We start from the raw sequence: 27,706 nt of genomic DNA, 5'->3' as shown, positions 1-27,706 counted from the left end.
AGGGCCTAGCAAAAGAAGCCCTGACCGCACTTCAGCAATACAAGTATTATATTCAAATAAGAAAATTACAGTTTAAGAAGTGATACTTACAGCCATAATTAACTCAAAGGGGTGTTTATACACCCGCACGGGGGATTGATATTTCTGCACCATGGTTTCAGATTAATAAGAACTATTCAGACCTGAAAAACAAATTTTTAAAATGTCATTGTCACATGTGGGAGGGCAGTTTTACTGTTCAATGTTGTTAGTTTACGACAGAGATTCCTTGCCCCATCTCCTCACGTACAGTATCCTACATCATGAAGATTGCAGTGGCAACAGAGTATTTAACACCAGCTGAAACTTTTCTGCTGAGCTTATAGCTGAAGTAAATTATACTGATGTGCCACCATAAAAATTTCTTTGCTTGCAATTAGTTTTTTGGTTTTTTTTACTCTCTCTCTCTCTCACACTCTCACACACACACACACGTACTGTGATAGAAGTGCTACAGATGTTCACGAGTTTGCGGGTTTTGGGTTTGTTATTAAGAGTGTAATATACAAGTTCACTTACCACCCTACTATAGGGTCTGAGCAACTATATATATTTAGACAGCATCTATATTTTAAGTGCTTCCAAAATGTTAAAAAAAAAAAAAAAAAAGCAGCAAATTGGTATGTTCTCATTCTACCAATTTAGCAACGTACTGCTGGGACATTTCAAAACCACTCATTCACAAATGAGCATTACAAGAAGTCTCATGACTATTGGCACATACTGTTAGATGCAAAAAGCTCTGTCCAGGTTAGTCACACAGTCCCCTCCCATTGTACAAAACCCTGCAAAACTCACAATTCGTGGTATATTATTATAATCCCCCATTCTGACTCTCAGATTGCTGAAGGGATAATTTAAAACAATTAAGATACAAGGCCCTGAATTCCATTTTCTAATAATGTGTAAAATCCCAAAACGTTTAAAAGATGCTTTTTCCTCTGAAATAATGTATTATGTGTAAATAGGATTAGAGTATCCTTCACTATTTTCAAGCATGCAAGGAATACAAAGTGCTGATGGACCAACTTGCTGATGAGGTGAGAAGGAAATAAGTAAACTATGGATATGTTAATACACACACAGACAAATTCACTGCAGGCATAAGCAGAAGCAAGTATGTTCACTTACACCAGCAATGAATTTGGTCCATCACGTTCTTTCTTGAATGCATACTAATAAAAAATACTGGCATCAGTACCCTTGGATGAAAATACTGGCTGCCAGCCAGATTTAAGACATACATGCAATGTTAACTTCTTTGAACAAACAGCCATATTTCTCATTAATACTAATATGCTCTTACAGTGTCTATATTACTTCCACAAACTCATCAACTTCAGATGAACAGTACAGTGGACAGAAGTCTCACTTAACAGAAACATGAAGCAACAAATGCTAAAAAATAATGAGACAGATAATCTGGCAAAAGATTTATTCAAGTGATGAATTCATCCATCTACATTCACGCTCTGGATTTATTTTAAAATATCTGAAAGTGCAGTAATAAATAGTGTTTAATTTTTAATTCTGAATTAAAAATTACAAATCCATTTGCAGTGTAGAACTTCAGCACTGTTTTCCATTACAGATTGGAAATCTGTATAATATATTCTTGCTTGGTTAGTTGAATTGAGTCAGTATACAGATTTAAAGGAAAAGGCAACAATTATAAAGCCATGGAGACTAGACATAAAACAGAGGTCTTCTAGACATGAGCTAGGATAGTTCTTAGTCTGCTTTTAGAAGAATGAACGTGGCAGTCTCATGTACATAACAGGTCTCAAAGTAATACCTGCTAAAGTCTGTGGAAAACAGTTTCTATTGTTATAGCAAGATTTAACTAAACGATTCAAACCTATAACTCATAGCCTCTCCACTAAACCAGCCTCAAAATACCAAAGGAACGTTAACAGCCTCTTCCAAGAGTTTTTAAGTTATATGTTAAACAAGTATTTGGTAAGATTCTAAAGCCAAGGAATACTGGGGAGAAAAAACCTCATCTGAAACAAGAGACACCTTAAAGCTATTTGACAAATGACTGAAAGCTACAAAACCTAGATAACTGTAAAGAAAATGGACAGATAGGGAAGATTCTTTTCCCTCAAGAGAGACATTTAAGACAAATTTATCTGAAGTCAAAAGTGTCTTTCTGGGCTTTATCAAAAGCACCTTACTGGAACAAAATGTACGTACAAATCAACAGAGACATAACATCTTCAAAACACAGCTGCTTTCCCACCAAACTACAAGACTCTCAAGACTAAGTTTTAGAGAAAGCTCGGAAAGATTTTCAAAGTAATAGTTTATCTGACATTTTAGTGCTTCTGTCTACAGTGAAGACGCTCTCTGGTCTCTAAAGTGAAGACAAGTATCATCTTTAAATTGGGGAAGGTGTCAGTGGTCCCTGACCAGAGGGAGAAACATATGCTTTCTCCAGATATGGATATATTCCCCCCACCCCCTTCCAGAAGCTGGGGGAAGGGACAGAAAACTTGGGAGAGCTGGAGCTAGACAGAGAAAGCTGGAGGGAAAAAAGTTGCTTCTTTAGGATGCCCAATGGTGGGGGGGAGGAGGGAGCGAGCACCCAAAGCAGGCAGGAGAGGTAAAAGGAGAAGTACGGGAAGAAGTAGCAGAAGCAATCAGAAAAGACAGGGCGGGGGGAGGGGGGAGATTGTACCCTTTGTTTCCTCCCCTTCCTTTACGGAAAGGGAGTGTAAGCACAACAGAGCCGCGTGAAAGCATTAACAGAGAGCAGGGAACAAACAGGGGAGCAGAGGGGGACTCGGGACATGGAAGAAAACTGGGGGAAGCAGCAAACGGATTCTAAGGAGAAGCTATGAGCTAGCGCGGGGCGGGGGGGGGGGGGGGCAGGAAATCTACAGGATGATGGGAAGAAGGTTAAACTCTACCGGGACCCAAGCAAGGGGAAGCAGTGTGAAGGGGGGTAGAGGAGTAAAAATAACGGACAGCAGAGAGGGAGGCCACTGAGAAAGCAGGGCCCTGGGAAAGTAAAAGGGGGTGAGTAGGTTCTGGGAAGCAGGAAGAGGCAGGGTGCACAAATGTAGCGGTATAGGGGCAGAGGTAGGGGTACAGGGTGGAGAAGTGTGGGGGTACCAGGGCAGGGTGGAAAGGGGTAGAGATAGGGGCACAGGCTGGAGAGGGGCGGGGGTACAGGCTGGAGAGGGGCAGGGGCACCGGGGCAGAGCGGAGAGGGGCGGGGGCACCGGCTGGAGAGGGGCACAGACGTAGGGAAATAGGGCCAGGGTAGGGGATGCAGGAATTAAGGGGGCAATGGAAGGGTCGGGGATGCGGGGGCGACATGGGAGAGGGATCGGGGGGGGTACACGGAGGGCGCAGGGGAAGGGACGAGGGGGGAGGAAGGGGGAGGGCGCGCGGCAGGGAACGGGGCTTTGAGGTGCCGGTCGGTGCCACCTACTCACCTCCTGTCACAAAGACCGGCGGCGTTCTGGCCTCATGTCGGCTCCGGGCGCAGCCACCGCCGCCGCCGGCCGGTTCCGGGGAGGAGGCAGCGGCCGCCTGCTGTTACTAGTGACAGGGGAAAGGAGGGGCCTGGCCACCTGCCAACGAGCGCGCATGCGCGGCCTACACACACAGCACACTCCGTTAAGTATTGCGCGTGCGCATCCTAGGCCCGTCTAGGCACAGCACGGGACAGTCTGGCTTTGCACTTTTGCGCGTGCGCGGCTGAGGAGCCAGGCGGAGTGACGATCTGGCCGGCTGTCCGATCCTGCGCATGCGCTGGTATGATTGGCGGAAGGAGGTCTCGCCCTGCTGCCCTCAGGCTGGCAGCGTGTAGCAGTGAGCTGTGCTACTAGACGGGAGGGGGCGCTCCAGTCGCTCAGCCCCAGCCTGCCCCTTTGCAGCCCCTCCCCATCATTAACCAGCATGTAACGACACCAGGAATGCATCCCATGAAGCGAGCTGGAGCTGACGAAAGCTTACGCTCAAATAAATGTTAGTCTCTAAGGTCCTCCTGTTAAATTTGTTAGTCCACAAGTCCTCTGTTCTTTTTACACTAGGAATAATAGCAATACAGGGGAGAGTCCCACCCCCAGCACAGACAAACCGCAGCAGGCACCTGCACTGAGGCTGGGAGGCCTCCTGCTGCAGCTCGGCAAGGGGTCTAGATGCGGGGGTCAGGCGGGGGATCCGCCTCGGACAGTGACTCTGAACCTTTCCAGACTCCTGTACCCCTTTCAGCAGTCTGATTGGTCTTGCCTACCTCCAAGTTTCATCTAGGGTTGCCAACTGTCCAATCGCACAAACCCAAACACCCTCACCCCACCCCTTCCCCAAGCCCCCGCCCCTTCTCTAAGGCCCCACCCCCGCTCACTCCAGCCCCCCTTCCCTTCACCGCTGGGCTGGAGGTTGGGGTGCGGGCTCTGGGCTGGGGCGGAGGGGTTCCGAGTGTAGGAGGGAGCTGCAGGCTGAGCCTGGGGCAGGGGGTTGGGGTGCAGGAGGGGGTTCAGGATGCAGGCTAGGAGGGAGTTTGGGTGTGGGAGGGGGCTAAAGGCTGGAGCAGGGGGTTGGAATGCAGGAGGAGGTGCAGGCTCTGGGAGGGAGTTTGAGTGCTGGAGGGGGCTGGGGCAGGGTGTGGGAGGGGGTTTGGGGTGCAGGCTCCAGCAGGGTGGCTAGTGGAAGTGGCGGCATATCTGAGGGCAGGTGGCTCTGCACGCTGCCCCAACCCCTGCCTGCATCACCGCCCCTGCTTCCTTGCAGGACTCAGGACTAAGACATTATTTAAACTGAAAAATGAACTTATTAGTGTTAAACCCTGCCTCTTAGACCACCTAGCCATCCCCTCCTAGTATCTCCCCTCATAATAAAATGAATCTGGAATAAAACTCTCCTCTGATTTTCAGTTTCCTGATGTTATCAACATAAAATTCTATGAAGGCTGGTTTGCCACCAATAGTAAATTGATTACAGAATGGATGCTCTCCCATTTAAAGAGGGCACACATTGTTCACCCCTCCCCCCAATCACTCCAATAGCACTCATCTTTCCCTGGCTTTGATTAGCTGTTCTATCTTTATTCAGCCAGCAATTACCGAGGCTGGGATGCTCTACAGATGTGGATTGCTGGGAGAGAGTTGTCTCACTACAAGTTTATAATGATAACCATATCATCTGTAACGTGCCCAGAGCAAGAAATACAATTTGGTTTTCTATAGTGGTTTTTCCACTCAAGGTATCCTAAAGTGCTTTACAATAATAACTTAGCAATTAGGGGCCACATTCTGTGCATGCCCACTGGAATTCTATTATGGAATGGTTACATGACCTCCATGCTGTTCAAGGATCTTAATTTCCTCACTTTGGACATTCAAGAGCCTTTTTGACTAGCTTCCTTGTATTTTTAGAATCCCTCTTTCTAAAGTGCCACAGTAATATTTTTGGTACAATTCCTTCCCTGAGGACTTAATTATATTTTGATCACTATTAATTAGTGATTCAACTATAGTTATTTTTTGAACGAACCTGTGTGGTATTTAAGACTAAGTCAGTAATAGCCTCTCCTCTGCTGTTCTCTCATATTAGCTGTTACAAGAAGCAGTTATTTAAGGTGTTGAGAAACTGCTTCTCTAAACCTTTTCCCATTGTAGCATTTGACCACTTTTATGTGCACACAGGTGAAGTCACCTGGCAATACTGTGTTATTAGACTTAGTTGGCTTTTTTATTGTCCTCGGTATTGTGTGCCCAATAAGGTTACCAACCCTCAAGGATTGGCCTGGAGTCTCCAGGTATTATAGAATAATCTTTCATTAAAGATTATGTCATGTGATGAAATCTCCAGGAATACCTCCAACCAAAATTGGCAACCCTAGAACCCAATATCCTTTTCTTGATATGAAGGCCAGTAAAATAACCCTATTAGTATATCTGTGTTCTTAGCATTTGGAATTTGCCTCCATACAGCTTCCACTATATGGTCCTCTTTACTCAGAAATTTTAGCTCATTAGATTCTGTGTAATTTAAGTTCTAGTGCAATTCCCCCAATTCCAGAATACAAGCAGTAAATCTTCACTAAAGTGGCTTTTAAAAAAAAAAAGAAAAGAAAAGAAAAAAAAGGAACTAGGTTGTCTTTGGTGAAAGGGGAAGAAGTTATTAATGTATTCTTTAAGTGCTTACATTGTGTTTGGCAATGTACAAATAAAAAAAAAAATATCAACAGTCCCTACACTGTTGACTACAGTTTAAACTACAGTTTAGCAAGACTGACACAAAGGAAGGACTCACTCAGTTTTTAAAAAAAAATATATTACTATTAATATATGATTTATAATTATTGTTGACTCACTGCTTATGGGCATCACAGAAGTGAGTCTTTAGAAAGGATGTGAATTAAGAAACAGCAAACTGAAGTGTCTTATGAAAGGTTGTGAAGAAAGGTCTTTCACATGCGTAAGAAAAGGAACGGGAGGACTGAAGCCTAGAGGATACAGACTGAAAGTACGACACAACAAATGTTTTTAGCAGTTAAGGGATGTGGCTTACTAGGCACAGAGGGAAGTTAAACCCTGTGTGGGTTATATAAGGTCACTCCCCATCACGTGAATGTGTTTCTCAGACTACATTCTCCAGTGTTATGTATTCTGATTACACAAGTTATTTACTCTGTTTTCAGGCAATATTCTCACTGGAGTCAATGGGAATTGTTGACGTAGGATACATTATTAATAAATAATGGTTACCCTAAAGTGAAATTGATCAAGAGCAGTGTGCTGTGATTTTCTCGGCACATATAAAACAGCTTGTGTCCAAAATTCATCTTTTATAATTCCACAAAAGTTCATGGAGTTTCACCAGGGATGGACCTTGTCCTTGCCTTTCATTACAAATCAGAGTCAGGGTAAGAATTCAATTATACTTTGCTAAACACTGAAAAGCAACTTCTGTCTTTGCTGCTGTTGTGTTAAAATAGCAAAAAAAGAGGGAAGTTGTGAATAATGCTCAGCAGGACAGATCACAGACAAATGCAAGTTCTGATTGCTAAACCCTAAATAAATTAAAATGCTACAAACTAAAAGATCCGATTTTGATCTCAGATATGCTGGTGTAAATCAAAAGTAACTGCAGGTAAGTCAGTGGAATAACTGATTTGCACTGATGTAACTGAGAACAGAATCCAGTTCTCAAGCCCCTAAAAATCACAAAAAGGCCCCAATCCTGCACTCCTTTCTCAGGTAAAATTAGCATGATGATTGACAAAACAATTAATAAGACATGGTCTGCCTCCAAGTGAACTAGCATTCTGGTTCACACGTGACAAAACAATTCAGACGTAAAGGGTATACCTGCATTGCAATAGAGAGGTGTGATTGCAGCATGAGTGGGCATAGCTGAGCTAGCTTTGATTGAGCCAGCTTGCTAAAAATGGAGTGTAGCCACAGCATGGGCAGCAGCACAGGATAGCTGCTGGCGTACAGTCTCACCCAGGACCCTGGGTACGTACTCAGGCAACAAGCCCATGCTGCTGCCACTACGCTGCTATTTTTAGCAAGCTGACTCAAAGCTAGCTTGGGTATGCCTCCTTGTGCTGCAATCATCCCTCCTGACTGCAGCGTAGACATACCCTACAAGTGCATGCTGTGATGGGATGATCTGGAGGAGGTGTATGGATTTTTAAAGACTTAATGGAAGAAGCGAGTTTTGGGGGAGGATTGGAAAGAGAGAGTGAGAACGTAGCACTTTTCACGTGGAGATCTTAAAGTACTGTACAAAGGCAGGGAAGGTATTTATTATCCCCATTTTATAGAGGAGGAAATTGAGGCCCATAAAATGTTACACTTAAGGTCACACAATGAATCTGTGGCAGAGCCAAGACAAGAACCCAGCTCATCTGAGATTTAAGCTGGTCACTGATCCATTGGATCACGCTGCTAACTAGTAGCTCATTGAACACTTCAACTACAGTAACATTTATCCAGCACTCACATGACTGAGAACTGGGCTAATATTAGTCTTAGAGAAACTTGCGCCCTGGAGCCTTAGGTCTTGGTGTCCTGAGTCACTAACAGTTGGGAATAGGCTTTTTGCTTTTGCTCTCAAATTACTTATAGGAAAATTGATTCAGAAGCCAGTTAGGCTCAGCTGCCAGCACTCTGACTCCATTGACCTACGTCACAGCACAGATGCCAATAGCATGCTAAGATTTACGCAAACCAGTATTGGCATATAGGACCAAGTTCTGATTCATGAAATGTATGAATCAGGATAAGCATGTGACCACAGTGAGTGTAACAAATCTATTCCATTTATACAGTGCCTCCTATATGGAATTTAAAGTCAGTACTCATAACAAACAGGGCTAGTGCAGCAGGAAGGAATCTGCTGGCATCGTAAATAATGAAAACAGGATGAGAAGGGGGCTAGCGCATATTCTTGGTTAAGCATCAGATCTGACATTCACTGCCTCACCCATCTGTGAGAACACTCAGGAGGCTGATAGCACAGACTTCATGGAGAAATTAACCTCAGCAGCATCTGTGACACAATCAATATGATTTCATCCCGCAATTATCCGTGTGAGACACTGGAGCAAGTCTGCTTTGCAGTGTGAAGGGAAAGAATCACTGAGTTTGTGATGCAAAAGGAGGACGATTTTTCACTTATATAGGGATTTTAATATTGGTGCAGGATGCCACACTGGCAGTAACTGCCAAAAACACAGCGGTGTGTCTCAGAGCCAGGATCAACTGATTTGCTGGGTTTCAGAGCCTAGACTCCAGCTCGAGCAGGAACATCTACACTGCTATTTTAGCCCTGCAGCGCAAGCCTGAGTCATCTGTCCCAGGATCTGACACTCGCTGCGATAGGGTTTCTTTTTGCAGTGTAGATGTACCTTCAGAATCTGACTCTGATCTCTCTTATATCACTGTAACTCAGGAGTTGCTCCATTCAAATCAATGCAATTACACCAGCACCAAGCTATTGTAACTGAGAAGAGAATCAGGTTCTGATTTCCCATATTTAACCAAAAGCAGGTAGGGCCAGATTTTCAAGGATATTTAGGTGCCTAAAGAAGCAGGAAGGTGCCTAGTGGGATTTTCAAAAGCACATAAACAGGGTAGGTGCCTACATCCAATTGATTTGAATGGGACATAGGCACTTAACTTTCTTAGGTGCTTTTGAACCTACCTGCACCAACAGAGACCTAAATGCCTTTGAAAAATCTAGCCAGTAGTTCCTTGGAAGGGACTTCATAAATTTCCCCTCACTGCTCCACCAATGTGCATCTGTACTGAACTGGAGGGACACACTCTAGGGGAGAGAAGTTAGTTCACTTTCTGTGAGTGTTAGTTCTTGGCATCTATACTGAGACTGCCAAGAAAGGCATCAGTGCCAGACTTGGTGGTGGGTGAATGATGTGAGAATGCTGTCCCTGGAAACTGCTCTCAGCTATCCAAGTCAGTTCACATACGTGAATGAACAGCCATCAAATGACATAAAATGACCTGCGTTACAACCGGTTACCTAGAGGTGAAATGCCAATTACTAGTCACTGGGCCATCCAGTCCTCAGTTCAGATAGTGACTCAGGGGCTGCCTTTGTCTAATAAACTAACAAATGACACTTGACAGTCATTTGAAAAACATGCTTCTTGATTAAGTGGTTCTGAAAATGCAAAGCTCAACTAAAATCCTTTCAAAATAAATCTAAAAGGCTGTTTAACATCCCTCTTAGTAACTGGGTTTGTGGGTATGGAAAGGAAGAAGTTAATGGGATTGCATGAAGACATAAGGACCAATGCTGGGGGGAGCACACTGCTGGATCAGGCCCTTATGGCCCAATCCAAACACCCACTGAAGTCAATAGGAAGACTCCCATGGACTTCAATTGGCATTAAATCAGGCTCTGAGGTTGTAAGCTATTCAGGGTGTAGTTATCATCCCTATTTGCCTGTAAAGTGTCTTGCATTTTTATAACAGCATAGACATAGTAATAAACAATCCCATCGCATTAATAGAATAAATAATGTGCAATATTAAAAATTACCCGTAAAATCCAGCTATTTGACGGTCAGCTTCTTTGCATGTAGATCCCAATCCACCTCCCCTTAAAGTCAATGGGAGCTTTTTCATTGACTTCCAAGGAGCTGGATCGAGCCTGTAGAGGTTGTCTACTCTTGTGCGGGCACAGTTATTCTGCTGTAAAGATGCTTATAGCTGCATAGCTTATTCCCATACAAGAAGGAAAATAGATTATACCAGTAGAAGGCACGTTTATACTGGTATAATTGTGTCCATGCTAGGAGTTGCCGCTGTATAACTATTTCATTTTTTTAAAAAGTCATACTCTGAATCAAAATAGTTATGTAGGTAAATATAGTTAGAGGAATGCTGTGTGTAAACCAGGCCTTTGTTAGCAACTTTCATCCAACAATCTCTTTAGAAGCATAAGTTTCACGATGCTATTCCCAAGCCACTGGAAATAAGTGCTCCTAGTTTGTGATCAGCAGAACTGTTCACATTAATTCTAGTCTTGTACCAAGGCAATCCCATTTTTTGATATACACGCTCAGTCCGCTTTAATTTGTCTTCATTAGGTAGAGGAAACCTCATTGTGCTCCACAGCAGTGCCTGCATTTTAGAGACTAAACAAAGAAAACATGACAGTAAGAATGTAACAGACTTGCAGAAGCCTGAATAGAAAGCATAATTTGAGGCAGACGTTCATCCCATTTAATTTTTTCCATTGCAGACTCAATGAGTTTAATGTTAATAAAAGGGGCTACACAGAGGACACTGGAAACTGTATTTCTCTCTTCACCCACAGATCTGATACAGCATGGGAAGCAGCTCTGCAAATTTGTCCACACCCACCACAGCAACATTCCTCAGCTTTGACCTAGAGAGATCATAGCCCAGATTCTCTGCTTGTGTAACTATTTTGATTACCGCGCCACATAATAGAAACTACCATTGCAATTTGGCCTCCTTACTGGTCAAAGATTGAACACTCATCTCCAGAGAAATGAGGACAAAGTAAGTGTTGGCATAACTCCATTGAAGTTACACCCACAGAAAACTTGGTTCCATTTCTCTAGAGACAAGAGAGAATATATTTAGCAACTATGGCCCATTTGGTCCTTGGTCTCTCTACTGTGGCTGTCAACAAAGGGTCCAATTTTCTGGAGGTTTTTATTATGTTCATACCTGTAAGCTAGGAACTGGAATGTAACCAAAGGCTCTTAAGGAAAGTAAGCAATCATGGGATAAGGCAGATAGTCCTCTCATTGATCAGTAACTGGTTAAAAAAAGATAGGAAACAAATGGTAGGAATAAATGGCCAGTTTTTACAATGGAGAGAGGTAAATGGCAGGGTCCCCAAGGATCTGTACTGGGGACCAGCACTGTTCCACATTTCATAAATGATCTGGAACAGGTGGTGAACAGTAAGGTGGCAAAGTTTGCAGACAATAGTAAATTACTCAAGCTAGTTAAGTCCAAAGCTGACTGTGAAGAGTTATAAAAGCTCTCACAAAACTGGGTGGCTGGACAAGAAAATAGTAGATGAAATTCAATATTGATAAATGTAAAGTAACACACATTGGAAAACATAATCCCAACTATACATAAAAAATGATGGGTTCTGAAATAGCTGTTCCCACTCAAGAAAGAGATCTTGGAGTCATTGTGGATAGTTCTCTGAAAACATCTACTCGGTGTACAGTGACAGTCAAAGCAGCTAACAGAAGGCTAGGAAGCATCAAGAAAGGGATAGATAATAAGACAGAAAATATCGTAAGTGACACTATATAAATCCACGGTACACCCACATGTTGAATACTGCATGCAGTTCTGGTTGCTCTTGCCACAGTGTCTGAAATGGCTCATGGTTGAGAGTACCAACCTCAGGGCAGACTGTCAAAAGCAGGGCAGACACCCCAAACTGGTTGTGAGTTCTATAATTACATTTCACCAACCCAGTAACAAATGTGAACTCCTGGATTACTTTAACAGTCTTACCATGGAATCACAGACAGTCCCCTTGCACACTCCAGTGTATCTTGCCACCCAGACAATTTGGACTATGTGATATATATACACAAAAAAAAAATCACAAAATATTCAGTTTACTTCCAATCCCAGGGGACCAGCCACTTCCCACAGATCAATTTGTACCCTAGATCACACACGAAAACAATGCTTGTGGCCAATCCTGTAATAAACTAACTACATTTTTATTAGGAAAAAGGAATAATAGCATTATTTACAGGTTAAAGAAAGCGTATCTAACAGACAAACTCATTTGTGTAACTCAAAAGGTGACAGATGTAGAAATTGGTCAATTCAAAATGCCTTTCAGAGCTAACCCATGCCAAGCAGCATGGGGATCTCTTTGCTTATGTTTAGGAATCATTGCCCCTCAAAGTCCAGACAGCATGAAAGAGACTCAGTTTCTCCTTGTCAGGGATTTTTATCCCCTCCACTGCAGAGTCCAAACTGATGAGATGAGTTCATGTGTAGGTCTCTCCTTCCTGGAGGGAGTTAGGAATGCAATCAGCAGGGCCTCTGTCCTTTGATGCTACACAATACCTCATCTGTCACCAGTGGGCTATCTTGTATGCAGGATGAGCACTATACTTTAATTAATGCTTCTTTTCCTGTTTGGTGAGTTACCCAATTACAGAGGTTTACAATGCAAATACTCAATGTAACTTTATACCATGGACTATAGAAGTTACAAGTGAGATCAATACATGCAGCCTCCTACAAGCATTATAAAAAAAACCCTAAACACATTCTTGTCAACATAAGATCTAATATCTATTTTGATGATACTAGCACATAGGTAAGCAAGACAGGTTATCAGCTATGCATTTGTCAATGTTCAGTGAGGCGTGGGGCCTTGCCATGAGCTGGCACCTGGTCCACCAGTGTCACAACCTCATCTCCTAAAAAAATTGGAAAAGGTACAGAGAAGAGCAACAAAAATGACTAGAGGTATGGAACAGCTTCCATATGAGGAGAGATGAAAAAGACTGGCACTGTTCAGCTTAGAAAAGAGATGACTAAGGGAGGATATGATAGAGGTCTATAAAATGATGAATGTTGGGGAGAATGTGAATAAGGAAGTGTTATTTACCCCTTCACATAACACAAGAACTAGGGGATAGCCAATGAAATTAATAAGCAGCAGGTTTAAAACAATCTAAAGGAAGTATTTCTTCACACAACACACAGTCAACCTGTGGAACTTGTTGCCAGGGGATGTTGTGAAGGCCAAGACTACAAGTGGGTTCAAAAAAGATTTATATAAGTTCTTCAATGGTTATTAGCCAAGATGGCCAGGGATGCAACTGCATGCTCTAGGTGTCCCTAAACCTCTGACTGCCAGAAGCTGGGACTTGACAACAGGGGATGGACCATGGATTGTTGGCCTGTTCTGTTCATTCCCTCTGAAGTTTTTGCCACTGGCCGCTGTCAGAAACAGGATACTGAGCTAGATGGACCATGGGTCTAACCCTGTATGGCCACTTCTTAGGCAGATGCAGAAAGCCATGATGGGCTCATGCTGGTAATCTGAGACCTGGATCCAGATCCAAACCCTTCCAATATTTATGGTTGTTTGGACCTACCAGAACCATGATAGAAAATCCCACCTGACTTGACTTGTGTGTATGTGTGTTTTAAACAAAACATGATCTACTGTTCTGAGAATGGTAGAATATTCTTAGAAGTGCCTTAAAAACTGGATAAGTATGATAATAGGGAGACTTGCATTTTACAAGCCCCCCATCTAAAGATTCCACTTACACAGTTTTAATATAAACGCTTCCTTGTTACTGCACTGCTAAATTTTTGATTTTTCAAGACACAAATTTAGGTTAGCTAACTGCAAAAAGTTGGTGTAATGGACCAAGCGAACCATATCATGGATATGATCAGATTTATATGGACACAAGATGCCCAACGGCCTTTTTACATTTCATTTGAAAAGGCTGAAAATAACTACTGAAATCACATTCCTTTTATTTTTGCAGGAGCCATAACCATCTCCTCAGCCAGTTCCTATTCATCAGCACTTTTACATGCAAAGTAGGGTGACAGAGGTTCCGAGGGTCAGTAATTAGTCTCCATACCCAGCAGCTGCAAATGAAACAGCTGTAGGTGTTATTCTTTGAGGTTATTAATCAACTCCATGGGGGGAAAAAAAACCAACAGAAAAGGTTGAGAGCTGGCAAACTGCACCCTATAGTCACATTACAAGGACTTGAGTAGGGGAGATAAAATAAAAGAGAATAGAGTATCCTAAATCGGATTAGTTATAGCAATTTCTCCAAAGCTAAATATAGGAAAAAATCCTCCCCCATCTTTAGTCCTGTTGGCAGAGATTAGACGGCCTAAGGAAAGAGATACATGCTATACTAAAGAGATCACATTTTTGAAGAAAATTGCTGCTTTGATTATATTTTGGTATGTTACACTTAGGGAGACATTTTTAGCCAGGTTACAGCATGGCAGGCTGTTGGGAGAGGGGCATAAATGAGTGCACCTGCAGTGAATTCTGAGCACACACAGGAGTAGTTAGACTGAACTAACTACTTGATTTGAGTCAGGTCACAGAGAGAAGGATGGGATGCCAGAGCCTGCACAATAGCCTGGTCCCAGGCAGGCTAAAATCCAAGAGCCTATACACGCATCACAGGAGGATAGGATCCCACAGCCGAAACAGCAGCCAGGTCACAGACAGGGGAATAGAATCCCCGAGCCACCAAAATTACAGGTAAAAGGGGAAAGGGACCATATGTTTTCCTTTAAAGAGAGTGTAATGCACTGTCCCATTTCTAGAACCAAGATGTAAATGAGCCAAACAGCCTCATCCGCCTTCTGCAATCAAAGTTGTTTTGCCAGCAGGAGTGTTCTCATTGGAAACACTCTAAGCACCAAGCACCTTTTGTGAGACCCCTCCCATCTGGGCACAGTGTCCCCTGAGGTTAAGCGGTACAAACAGGACTTTCCTAGCCTCAGACCTTCCGAGACTGGAGGTAGGACATGGGAGTAGAAACGAAGGGTGCTCTTTGTGGCTGGCAAGACAAAGCCACCTGATAGCTAGAGATTAAACTGTGCAAGCTATCCTGGTAACATAAGGTTAGACTGGGTGCCCCTCTGGCAAACATCCAGCCAAAAGGAAATTAACAAGTTTATTGCAAGCTTGCATCAAATAATAAAACAACAATAACTGTGTTAGAGGCAAGGGGAGAATAAAGAACTAGTAAAACTGCTCAGATTTATGGAAAATTAATTTAACCATTGTCTGGGCACCTGCAGGCTCCATATCCAGTGTATTAGTTTAAACACAGACCCATATGGCAGCAGTGCTATCTCTTTATTCAAGTGCTGGTTTCCTCCTTTGCTTATGAAAATTAATCATCATAATATTGGTAAGGCAAAACAGTGCCTCTTATAGTCCAATCACATGGGACTTTACTGGGGGAAGAAGGCCAATTTACCTCCAAGGGGAGCTGTGTTATCCCATCTGCATTTATTTTGCCTTTAATTTGTAGCTCCTTTCAGAGGGATACACATGGGGGAGGGGACAGCAGCCCAGGTTTGCTGCACCTGAGGCTCCTTTGTGCCAGGAGTCAGAGAAGCCAAATAAAACTCATGTTAGGCTTCTGAATCAGGAGATGAGACAGTCAGTACAAAAAGCTACTGCTTTGGTATTTTCCCTTTGATTCGGCCTTGAAAAATCTCTCATGAAAACTTACTTACCAGCCCCACCATAAATCTGCTAGTCTGTCCTTCATGATGAGACTGAAGCAATTAATGACATTTTATTCACTTCTGGGCAAAATGAGTTATTGGCCCCAGCTGAGTAGAATTTTGCAAGGCTGTATGTAATTTGTGCACAGAGACCAGTCACACCAACCAACTTATTTAGAGAACAAAGTTTTCATGGCAGGGACTGTCTTATTTTGCATTTGTAATAACCCTAGCAAAATGGGGTCCCAGGTTAGATCAGGGCCTATTGATGCTACTTTAATATAAATAATCATTTGTATATGTGAGCAGGCTCATCTGCCAAGCATATATCAGGGCTGGGACAGGAAACACGTTATCCCCAACCCAACTGTGCCAGAGAGGGATATCAGCTGTAAGAAGGATGCCTAGGACAAAGAGAGGTTGAATTCTCAAAGTGGGGAGGTCTTTATAATAGATGTGGATATATTCCACTGTTTAGAATGTAAGAGGAGGCAGAGGGTACCCAAGAAGTCACAGCATAAAAGGAACCAGGGTGTTATGTTCAACAACCCAGACTGGAAAGGGTACTACTCATATGATCCCCAGCTGTGAGATTAGGAAGCGGGAGGTGTCATAAACCAGTCCAGTCATGCTCTCAGGGTAGACACTGCTCTGTTGTGATTGGACCCAACTGTTTAATCCCATGTGCTTCTAAGCCCCCTTGGGTCTGGGTAGTGACTGGTCGCTATCCCTAGCTCTGGGTCTCTTGGGCACTCCCAGGTACAGACCCTGTGTCTGGCATCCTTCTCGGGTAGTGGAACCCTACAGTCCAGCAACCTAGAACCAGTACAGACCTCCCAAGCCCCACAGTTGTTTAGAGATGTTTCCCCTCAAGTCCAGCTGGCTGTGGGAGTTCTGGTTTTCTAGTTCCACTCTTCAGGAACCACATGACTGTAAAGCAAGGTGTGCAGGCTTATCACAGAAATTGCTCATTCACAGTTTACTCTTTAAAAAAGCACAAGAGAGAAGTACAGCTCTATGGAAAACACCAAACTCCCCAACACATCCCCCTCAGCCTGAGCTCACCACCCCTGTGAGTCCTGGGTTTGACAGAGGTCTCCCTGCCTTCTTGGAAGTTCTTGGTTTCCTGCACATGGTGAGGGACAGGCCTCCCTTGCTTAGAAACATACCCCTTTTAACACTGACTCTGTCCTCTCTTTTCCTATATGCTGCAAGCTGGGGAAGGTCTAGGCTCCAGTTCCTACCTCCCCCATCTATTTCTGTGAAGAGAGAGACATACAAAGCCAATGACCCTGTTGGCAGAAAACCCACTAGAGGGAAGAGCTGTTCAGTGCTGATGGTCCTTGATTGCTCTGTCTTAATGTCTCTGTCTCATGTCTGTCTACTAAGTGTTGAGCCTCTGCTACAAAATGGATGCTCTAATCCAGGGGTCTCAAACACGTGGCCCACGGAGTTATTTGCTGCAGCCCGCCAAGTTCCCCGCCCCCCCACATTATTTCCTGCGGCCGCCAAGCTCCCCTCATCCGCCGCCCCACGTCCCAACTCCTTGGCCTATCTCCAGGCGCTTCCTGCCGCCAAACAGCGCTTTCCAGGGGTGGAGGCGGAGAAGAGGCAGGGCAGGGCGGGGATTTGGGGAAGGGGTTGGAATAGGGCAGGGAGGGGGCGGAGTTGGGGTGGGGACTTTGGGGAAGGGGTGGGAAGAGGCGGGGCAGGCGCAGTGCCTCATGGAAGGGATGGAGTGGGGGCGGCGCTGGGGTGGGGGCTTTTGTATCTTCATATGAAAAGGTGTCAGTGATGCGGCCCTCGAGCCAATGTACTAGTCCTCATGTGGCCCTTGTGGTGATTTGAGTTTGATATCCCTGCTCTAATCCATAGGGAAGATCACAATCATTCCCAAAACAAAACAGAATTTCTAGTTTGACGCAGATGTATCTCCTAACTGTCACAGGAGTCTCATTGGTCAGTGCACTGGATGGCTCCAGGGCCTTTCCCTTTCAAATAGAGAGTTCAAACCCAGCCTAGGTCAGTAGTAACAGAAAGCAATCATCCTCTTTGGAGGTAGTGTAAAATGTGGGTCCCACAACTCCTCTCAGTGCACAGGTATGCACGGCATAAAAACCACATCCTCGCTGACAGTATCAGCAGGGACTCCAAAGACTGAATGGGACCTTCTCACGCCTAGAGCTGGTCCAGGACAGTGGTGAGACACACTGACAGGCGGCAAGGCGTTGTGCTACTAGGGCCTGTGCTTTACCCGCTCTGAGAATGGGGCACTTCAAGTGGGTTTATTTCTGGTGAGAAGTGTCACGTTGATAGCCTAGAGCTTGGGCCAATATTTCCACAAGCAGCCTCTGACTTGAGGTACCTCCATTTTTGGATACCCAACATAAGGCTGAACATAACCCTGCTGAACACCCACCATTCCAGTTAAAGTCAGTGGGAACTATGGGCATTCAGCGCTTCTGGAAATCTGGCCCAAGGAGGTGTCTTGAACTGGGTGCTCAAAAACAGAGGCACCCAAAAATCAGAGGCTGCTTCTGAAAATGTGGGCCTAGATCTAGATTAAAAAAGTGCAGGCTGAATGCTGCCAAAGCTGGCAGAGGTCACAGACAGGTGTAGGCACCAGTGGATGCAAAGTGAGTCCCATGCTTCCTAGGTTGAGAGGCTAGAAGTGATGTAGAGGTACAGTATGGTGGGGGTCCTTTGGGCTGGGGAAAGGCAAAAGAAGTTTTTTGCAGGGCTGTGCGGCACCCCTTATGGCCAGCACTCAGAGCTGCATGACCAGGCAGCTGCCAAGAGCTGTGGCCACCTCTCCCATGTCCCTGTAACACTAGGCCCGAGAGAGGGGAAGGGCAACTTGGATAGGAGAGAAAAGTGTCTCAAGCTGGGCGAAGATGATCACAAGCTACATTTACCTTTGTGGCTGTTGTATCAGAGTCTATACAGCCAGTGAGATGGCTCAACTCCTCTATTTCACAGCGCAATTGGTAAACAAATCATGCATTTTTACTGGGAGGAGAAAAAAAAAACCCACCACACACAACCATCTACGAACAAACAAGCTCCGATAGTAGTGTGCTGTGTTGTCCAAAGGAAGCATTCATAAAGCATATGGGCTTAGCCAGACCAGTGAAATTACAGAGTGCCTTGTTCCTGGCAGGCACACAAATCCACTTTCTAATGAAGTTTACAGCTAGTGGAATTTAGGTCACTACTCGGAAGTGATCAGTTTATTCCAGGCAGCTCTTTAAATATTTTAAGAAATCACTGTCAAATTAAGTCTGATCACATCTCAGTGAAAAGGCCGAACTTGCTGGTTTAGCAGATTTCATAGGCTGAGTTGAAAATCCCTTTTTTCTTACAGTTCCCTCCTAACACTGCAGTGGGGCAAATAAAATTGGGCCCCTCCTGTCGTGTAATCCTGGCAGCGTGTTATACAAATGAGCCAAATGTAGCCTATGTCTGGAAGGGCTCGTTCTGTCCCGTATCTGGCTCAGTCTTCCCAGGTCCCAAACAAGACTGTCTTTCCCCTATGGGATGAGAGACATGGGAGGCTTGCACTAATAGGCTGAGGTTGCCTAAACTTCATGGAGTTCAGAAATGCAATCCTGTAACAGTTGGATTTTATTACTGCTGAAGGAAGATACTATCTACAGCCAGACCTGTATTCTAAAATCAGCTCTCACGGGAGTAGCTAAAAACAGCTTCTTAGCAGAGGTTGATCCTTAACTGAAGGTTGAACTAAATTGTACTGATACCTTGGGAAGGGGTTGACTGTCTGCGTCACAAACAAGGCAAGAGGCTATGGTGCAAGCACAGGTCACACACTGTGTTTCTCCTCCCCTGCGCAGACTCCTGAATGATTTTTATTGTTGCTTTGCTAGATGGGCTATAAGACTTTCAGCAGCCCAAGCATTGGGGGCCATTCTGCCTGTTCCTTAGGGATATTTTGAAGTGATTGCAATAGTGAGTTGTGTTTGAGGGTTGACCGTTAGTGTATGTTTCACCATACAGGCAAATGCCACAGGCATGTGCATTGTATTTGGATACAGATTTTGAATGCAAATGAAGTGCTGTCACAAAGCTCATGGCAAGTCGCCCGTGCCACTGCAGATGCCTCAGAAAGATGCCCTCACTGTCCTTGCTATTGAAATAGCAAGAGCCTTTTTAATGCTATTGAAGTTGATGCACAGGGATCTGGAGGCACAGAACTCTGCTGCTCTTTAGTCACAAATGTAGGCAGGTAGGCCAGCTTGCAGCAGCAGCGCTAAGTTGAAGTGGTCGAATGCCCAATGTGGGAATGATGGCAGGACTAAGCCCTCGTGGTTCACAGGGGAGCCCCACTATGTATCAGACCCACAGTTTTAGCAGCTGACACCCAACCTTTGAGTGCCCTTCCCAGCTAGGCACCACTGATGCTGTTTGCTCTGAGTATCTGTAAAGTTGGCCATAGCTTCCATGCAGTTTGTATAAGCAACGTATTGATGAGTCAAGGAGAAAATTGGCCTTTCAATTCCCATTATCCTGGTGAAGTGAGACAGATCCCATGGGGTTCCCGCTCACAGAATGCAACAGCCCTGCCTGCTCCTATCATCTTCCTCACTGTAGAAGATATTAAAGCACGGTACAAGCCTGGCACTTGTCAGTATCTTCAGATACAGGTAAGGGCCCATTTCTGCAGTCCTAGCGTTGTATGTGCGTGTGTTCTCTCTATGGGTTTGTATGTGCACGTAAGATCCCTACTGTAGCCTGTACACACATGAGATCCTCATAGTTGTATGTACCCCTGTAGGATATGTCTACACTTGGAGCTAGGGGTGCGAGGCCCAGCTTGCATAGACAAACTCGCACCAGCCTCCTAAAAATGATGGGGTAGCTAGAAGGGAGGTAGCTCGAGTATGTCTGCACATGCTGGGACTCACACCCTTAGCTCCAAGTGTAGACAAACCCATAGTAGAGTTGGATGGAGGGGTAGCGCTGGTAATCTCTACCAGGACACTTTTTAAATACCTGACACTCAGCCCATTTGAAAGGGGAGCATTGCTACTCACAGATATATTTACAAGGCCCTTCATTTTCAGGTTTTATTTTGTTTAAAATTTCCCAGGGATTTCATCAGTGTTTAGTGCAAACCTTAGAAAATGGGCACACACACAAAAATCAGTGTAAAAAATTAACTTCAGTTTTCTGGGTTAATAGGGGAGGATGGGAGGACAGAATAAAAGCAACAAACAGAAAAGTAAGAATACTGAAAGTAAAAGCAGACCTCCGAGTGAAGAGAAGTCATCTCTGATCAGGGTAATTTCTCAGTAATCACTCCCCTCAGCTGATGGTGAAATTTTACCAAGTAACTCTGGCAAAATTCACAGAACCGCTTTCCTGCTCTTAAGCACTGCACTTGTGCTGATACTATTTATTTTATGATCAGTGGCATTTAGCCCATCCCCCGGCTGCAGAGCTGCTCACTGCCTTGGCCACCTAGAATGCTGCTCAGTGTAAGTATTTTCATTACAAAAAGAACAGGAGTACTTGTGGCACTGTTCTTTTTGCAGATACAGACTAACACGGCTGCTACTCTGACACCTATTTTCATTACAGTTAGCAGAAGGCGCTACTGAAAGGCTCCTATTTATTGTAGTATCGGGAGGCAAATAGGGGAGTTTAGCAGACAAAGTAAGAGGGGTGTGTGTGGAGGCATCATTCATATCCAGGTCTCCAGGGCCATTCCCTGATTTGCTATTGCTTAAATGACCCATCTAGTTCTCTGTTCACATGCAGCAGGACATTCCTCTCCACTGCCTCCCAGCCACTGAGGCTAGGAGACCTGACAGCTGGAGGCTAAAGTTTCCAAAGACTTGTGGGAGGATTGTGCATGGCTGAAGCTAGTATCATATAACACCAGGGCTGGGGCTGGGGCTGATTGGTAGGCTGGGCAGATTCTACCCAGCTATTAGTATCTGATTTGGCAGTTTCTTTACTTGAAAAATAGAAATGTTTTGCCTGAACCAGATGCTGGTGGTTCCCACACTTTTTGGGCAACTAAGTCAATTTTCCAGAACAGGGGCCAAACTTACCCGATATGAACTGGTGCAGCTCTAGTGACTTCATACCTCTGGCTCCAGTGAATTTATTCAAGACGTCAGTCAGTTCCTGCCACCTCCATTGTCTATGCACTTCTTGCCATTATGATAGCAATCCACCTCAGCCTATGGCAGGCACCACTGAATGGGAGGTGGGCAGCACTGCCACACCAGGGCCAAGCACAGAGGCTCATTAAAACAGCAGGGTGGGAAGTTTAGAATACCAGCCACTAAAGGCTGAATCCCCAGAGCAGGGATTGGGAACTCTGTGCTCCAGCAACTCTATGGGAAAAGTCTCAAGCTTGTAACATTTATTTTAATTGGCTGCATTCAAATCCAGGAAAAGGTAACAGGTCTCCCATATGGCTAGTGTTCAGCAGCTCTTAAAGTAGGTAGGGGCAGTGGGAGAAAATGGTGATGGCAAGCTGCTCATTAGCGGTTTACACGAATGGAAAGGGCTGAACCCCGCAATCTTCACCCTCTTAATTCCTATGCAAATCAGAGTGGCAGGTACATAAATTTCCTCTTCCTCCAGTGCAAAGTTTGGCAGTTTGCATACCGCAATCACAAGATTGTCAGTTACCCCCAGGTCATCTGATTCGAGCCCCAGCTCCATTAGGGACAGATCCTGCCACCCTAGTCACATGCTGCAGTACCTTACTCCACAAGAGATGTCACTTATGGGATCCAGGAATAGGATGAGACTTCACCCGAGAGTGGCACAAGCTGATTATAATGATTAATTACTTGGGACCCCATCCACAATTTAGAGCCTCACTGTGCTAGGCACTGTACAAACACAGAGCAAAAAGATGACCCCCACGCTGAAGAGCTGACAATCTAAGTATAAAATGAAATAACAGGTGGATACAGCAGATGAGGCAGGGAGCACAGGGAAACAATGAGATCATACTTGTCAGCATGATAGGCAGCACTCACAGCACATCAGCGACTTAACCTTTATTGAGATGCTTGTGGGCATCACAGTAGAGGAGTGTCTGAAGGAGGACAATGAAGTGACCTTGGGGATTGTGGCCCCTGCAGTACTCCTTCATGATCTATCAGGGCACAATGCACCCAGCTGCACATCTCTGTGAGCAACAAGATAGCATTGGTTTGGGCCTCTAGCCCAGACACACGTCAGTTAGGGTTGCCAACTTTCTAATTGCACAAAACCAAAAACCCTTGCCCCACCCCTTCTCTGAGGCCCTGCCCCCACTCACTCCACCCCCTTCCCTCCATTGCTTGCTATTCCCCACCCTCACTCACTTTAACTGGGCTGGGTAGGGCAGGGGGTTGGGAAGGGATGAGGGCTCCAGCTGGGAGTGCGGGCACCAGGGTGGGGCCAGAAATGAGGGATTAAGGGTGAAGGAGGGGGCTCCGGGCTGGGGTGCAAGAGGGGCTGAGGGCTCCAGCTGGAGGTGCGAGCTTTGGGGTGGATCTGGGACCGAGGGGTTTGGAATGTGGGAGGGGGCTCAGGGCTGAAGTGCAGGATGGGGTTTGGGGTCTGGGAGAGAGTTAGAGTGTGGAAAGGGGTTCTGATCTGGGGCAGGGGGTTCAGGGTGCGGGCTCCGGCTGGGCAGCGTTTACCTCAAGCAGCTCCTGGTTGGCAGTGCAGCGGGGCTAAGGCAGGCTCCCTGCCTGCCCTGACTCCATGCTGCTCTTGGAAGTGAGCAGCATGTCCAGGCCCTAGGTGGCTCTGTGCAGTGTGCACCCACAGGCACCACCCCCAAAGCTTCCATTGGCTGTGGTTCCCGGACAATGGGAGCTGTGGAGCCGGCGCTCTAGGCAGGGAGGCACACTCGAGGTGCGGAGTGCCTGGCCCCTGGCCCCTGCACCATGTTTCCAGGAGCTGTGCGAAGCCCCACTGGGCCAACTAGACTTTTAACTGCCTGGTCAGCGGTGTTGACCGGAGCTGCCAGGCTCCCTTTTCAACCGGGCGTTCCAGTCAAAAACTGGGTGCCTGGCAACCCTAGCTTCAGTCCTGTCCCTTTTGAGGTGCTAGGGTCCAAGAGTAATCAGGAAACAAACATAAAAGTCCAACAACTCAAAAGACTATAATCCAATGAACCCGCAAGTGGGACCTCACCCTTCTAGTTAAGCACTGGAATAAACTGCCTAGGGAGGTTGGGGAATCTCCATCCTTGGAGATATTTAAGAGCAGTTTAGGCCAAACACCTGGCACAGATGGTCTAGACTCTAGATAATACCTAGTCCTGCCTTGAGTCCAGAGAACTGGACTAGATGACCTCTCGAGATTCCTTCCAGTCCTACTCTTTATGATTCTATTTAGGGCTTGGCTTCACACAGTCTGTACCTCAGCCCCCCTACAAAACCCCAGGGTCTGGCCATTTGTCTACAGTAGGGCCAAGATTTCACCCCAGGGCTCATGCTCATCAGTGAGAGAGCTTGGTTTAGTGAATTGAACATGGAGCTGCAAGTCAGGGACTGCTGGCTTTTAACTCCCAGCTCTGCCACTGCATGACCTTGGGCATGTTATTTAACCTCTCTCTACTTGATTTCTCCAGCTGTACAATGGTGATGAGGTTTAGCTCACGGGTGTGAGGTGAGGCTTAATTCATGTTTTCACAGTACATGGAGACTGGAAAGTGCTCAGTATTAAATGGCAAAGGAAGAGAGATCTGACATTTCCTCCCCTCCTTCCCCCTGCATGCATGAAGGAAAAAGCCCTAATTCATACATTTTTCCCCAGCGCCTGGCAGCTCAACATAGCGTCACAAGCAATATGCCAAGTGTTCTACTTAGCTTGCTGCAGCTTGAGGATGATTAACAGGAGATGGTTATTTTTTTCTTGTTTTAGTCCTGGGGGGATTGCCTTGTCACTCAAACTGTTGTACAGCACACAGATTAAGTCCTGAACAGTGCACAAAGCATATGTTAACAGCTGCAGCTAGGTACAGAGAAGATACATTAGAACATGTGTAGCAGAGAGGTTTCTCCTTGCTCCAGATGATGCTCCAGCAACTCGATGGGAAAAGTCTCAAGCTTGTAACATTTATTTTAATTGGCTGCATTCAAATCCAGGAAAAGCTAACAGGTCTCCCATATGGCTACCATGTAAACCGCTAATGAGCAGCTTGCCTTCACCCTTAAATGTTACAAGCCATTAAAGTAGGTAGGGGCAGTGGGAGAAAAGGGTGAAGGCAAGCTGCCCATTAGCAGTTTACATGAATGGAAGGGGCTGCACCCCGCAATCTTCACCCTCTTAATTCCTATGCATATCAGAGTGGCAGGTACATATATTTCCAGAAAGGTTCTTTTTTAGAGCTGGTTGTAAACCTGAATTGCCATTATGTGGGAAACCCTAACATTAAAAAAATTCCAAATTAGGACAAAAAAGCAGAAATTTCCAAATTTCCTATTAAATGAAAATTCTGTAAAATTTTAATTCAGGAGGATTGAATGTGTCATTTTGATAGGGTCACATTATTTTGCTTCAACGTTATCATTTTGATTCATTTAGTTTTGACTTATATCATTAACATTTAAATATATTAAACGTAATAAGCATCATACATTAATATTAAATGTATACTATAGTAAAATACATTTATATAAAAGTCAAAGCTAAATGAATCAAAATGATAAAGTTGAAACAAAACATTTAGACAACATCAAAACAAAATGAGAAAGTCAAAATGATGTTTTGCCATTGAAGATTTTGTTCAAATGTACACACTGCCAGCAAAATATTTGTGTTTCGATTAAATCGCTTTTTTCAATGGGAAATGGTTCCATCTTTCAGTTTTTTAAGCCAGCTCTAGATTTTCTATTAAAATGGCATTTCTGGCCTGATTGGTGGATAGGCTCTATGCTACCATTCAAGGGGAACTAGATTTGATACTATGCAGAAAACCAAGATTTGATTTCCCCATGCACATCCCTGACTCCATAGATTGGGAATCCATCACTGTGGTATCTGGGTACCTCAGTACTTGGAGTACATTGGGTGTATGTGACAGGCTGATAGAGGGGAAACTGAGGCACAGCAGTGCACCTAGGTGGGGAGTGTACAGTGACCATGTGACATACCTCCAATCCTCATCTGGCAGGAAGATCACTCTGACCCCAGGGTGTAAGTGATGGAAAATGAGTAGCAATAGAGGTACAGAGGTCCCCCAGATAGGAAGAAAAGGAATTTCTAGCTCATCACCAATGTTGAGAGTAAGAGTGGGTAGCTTTAAACACAAACACGCAGTAGGCTAGATCAAACAGACTTCCCAATGGGGGAGGGTTAGCTTTTCTACTTTAAATGTTACTCATCCTTGTGGGCCTAGGGAACAATTTAGACAGGTCAGGCTCCTGGAAATGATGAGCTCTCTCTCTCCCATCCCACCCCACACTGGCCAAGTACAATGGTGACAGTTCTCTCCAGTGCAGCATGGTTTCAAAGTGTCTGTCAGATCTCCTCTCACCAATTGAGTAGCATTTTCAACAAGCTGCCGAATCTACCTCCCTCCCACTCTTTGAATGTCACAGCACTCTCACAAGGTGTCAGAATTATGGCTCAAGATTTTTTCAGCACACTGTGCTTTTGCCAAGAACTTATTTCCTCTGCAGGCGAATAACAGAACGCACGTTATGTAACATCTTTACTTCACAAAGCCCCAGCTGAACGGTGACCCTGCAGGGTCCTTGTTGGAATTTATATCATGAGCAAGGGCATGGGAAAAGTTGCAACTGTTGCAAAGTTGCAAGATTATGATTTAGGATGCTATTTAGTAACATTTATACACACAACTATTAAAAAGGTCATCTATCCCTTACCAGAGCCATTCCTTGGCAATCCTTAAGAACGCTTATTAGTGAGCTAGTAAATACTCTGGGGCAGGGACCGTCTCTTCTTGTTGCATCATAATGGGGCCTCAATCCCTAATGGAGGCTTGCAGAACAGCACTACCACAAACTAATACTAATAGATCACTCCTGTAACCCCAGCATCCCTTCACCTGTTAACATCTGCACAATAACCCAGCAATACAAGATAGACATAAGGGGTGAAATCTTGGTCCCACTGAAGTCAGTGGGAGTTATCTTCAGTGGGGCCAATATTTCACCAAATATCTAAGATTTCCCACCACAGCATTCGTATTCTCTCACGGCTGAAGAAGTAAATAGACCTTGCAATGCATGAAAAAGCTGAGCTGGAAATTCGGCTCTCAAAGTTCGCTCTGTGACAGAGCTCTGGGTTGTCTGCAGCATCCTCTGAGAAGCTTGAAAGTCTCCCCTTCTCCAGGATTGATTATTGTCCTTTTCCCACTTAGCAAACACTGGTTAGCTTGCTGTAGCCTGAAAGGAGATGAACTTGGCTTCTTTGGTTTAACAATTTATGTGGGGCCTTATCACACCCAAGCCATCTTTCTGTGCGTAAGCAGAGCTCATGTGTGGTGAAAGCATTTATCCATTGTTACTAGGGTGACAAGATATCCCGTTTTTAAAGGGACAGTCCTGTATTTAAGCCCTCCTGCAGGTGTCCCAACTTTTTCTTAAAAATGGGCAAAAATTGTCCCATATTTTCTGTCTCTCCCTCCTCCCCTCCTCCCCCCCCCCAAATCAGTACTTGCAGGTCCTGCTGCTGGCCAGATCCCTGCTTGCCAGCCACCCACTATTTCTTTTAACAGGGGCTGTCATAAATATAAAGGGAAGGGTAAACCCCTTTAAAATCCCTCCTGGCCAGAGGAAAAATCCTCCCAACCCTTGCACCCCACTTACCTGACCAAAATGACCAATGAGGAGACAAGATACTTTCAAAAGCTGGGAGGAGGGATTTTAAAGGGGTTTATCCTTCCCTTTATATTTATGACAGGGGCTCAGTCAACTTGATGT

The 27,706-nt window shown here is 44.9% G+C and overlaps 1 protein-coding gene across 14 annotated transcripts in view; it reads right to left on the bottom strand.

The window, feature by feature from the left end:
• The window catches only part of SEC14L1 (SEC14 like lipid binding 1), a 109,053-nt gene that overhangs the window by 66,835 nt on the left and 14,512 nt on the right, over nt 1-27,706 (bottom strand). For 4 of the 14 annotated variants that reach the window (XM_037914580.2, XM_037914581.2, XM_027834651.3 and 1 more), the window contains one exon: nt 91-182. The exons of 5 other annotated variants lie outside the window; for them this stretch is intronic. In XM_037914580.2, coding sequence (XP_037770508.1) covers nt 91-153 — 63 coding nt within the window. In that variant the 5' untranslated portion in view covers nt 154-182. Of the gene's footprint in view, nt 1-90; nt 183-3,482; nt 3,670-27,000; nt 27,170-27,706 lie in introns of those variants that run through there. 5 more of the 14 variants (XM_043527599.1, XM_043527598.1, XM_043527597.1 and 2 more) reach the window with 5 other exon arrangements.

Source organism: Chelonia mydas, chromosome 14 (genome assembly GCF_015237465.2).
Source record: "Chelonia mydas isolate rCheMyd1 chromosome 14, rCheMyd1.pri.v2, whole genome shotgun sequence".
Lineage (NCBI taxonomy): Eukaryota > Metazoa > Chordata > Testudines > Cheloniidae > Chelonia > Chelonia mydas.
This window is presented reverse-complemented; position numbering and strand designations above follow the sequence as displayed.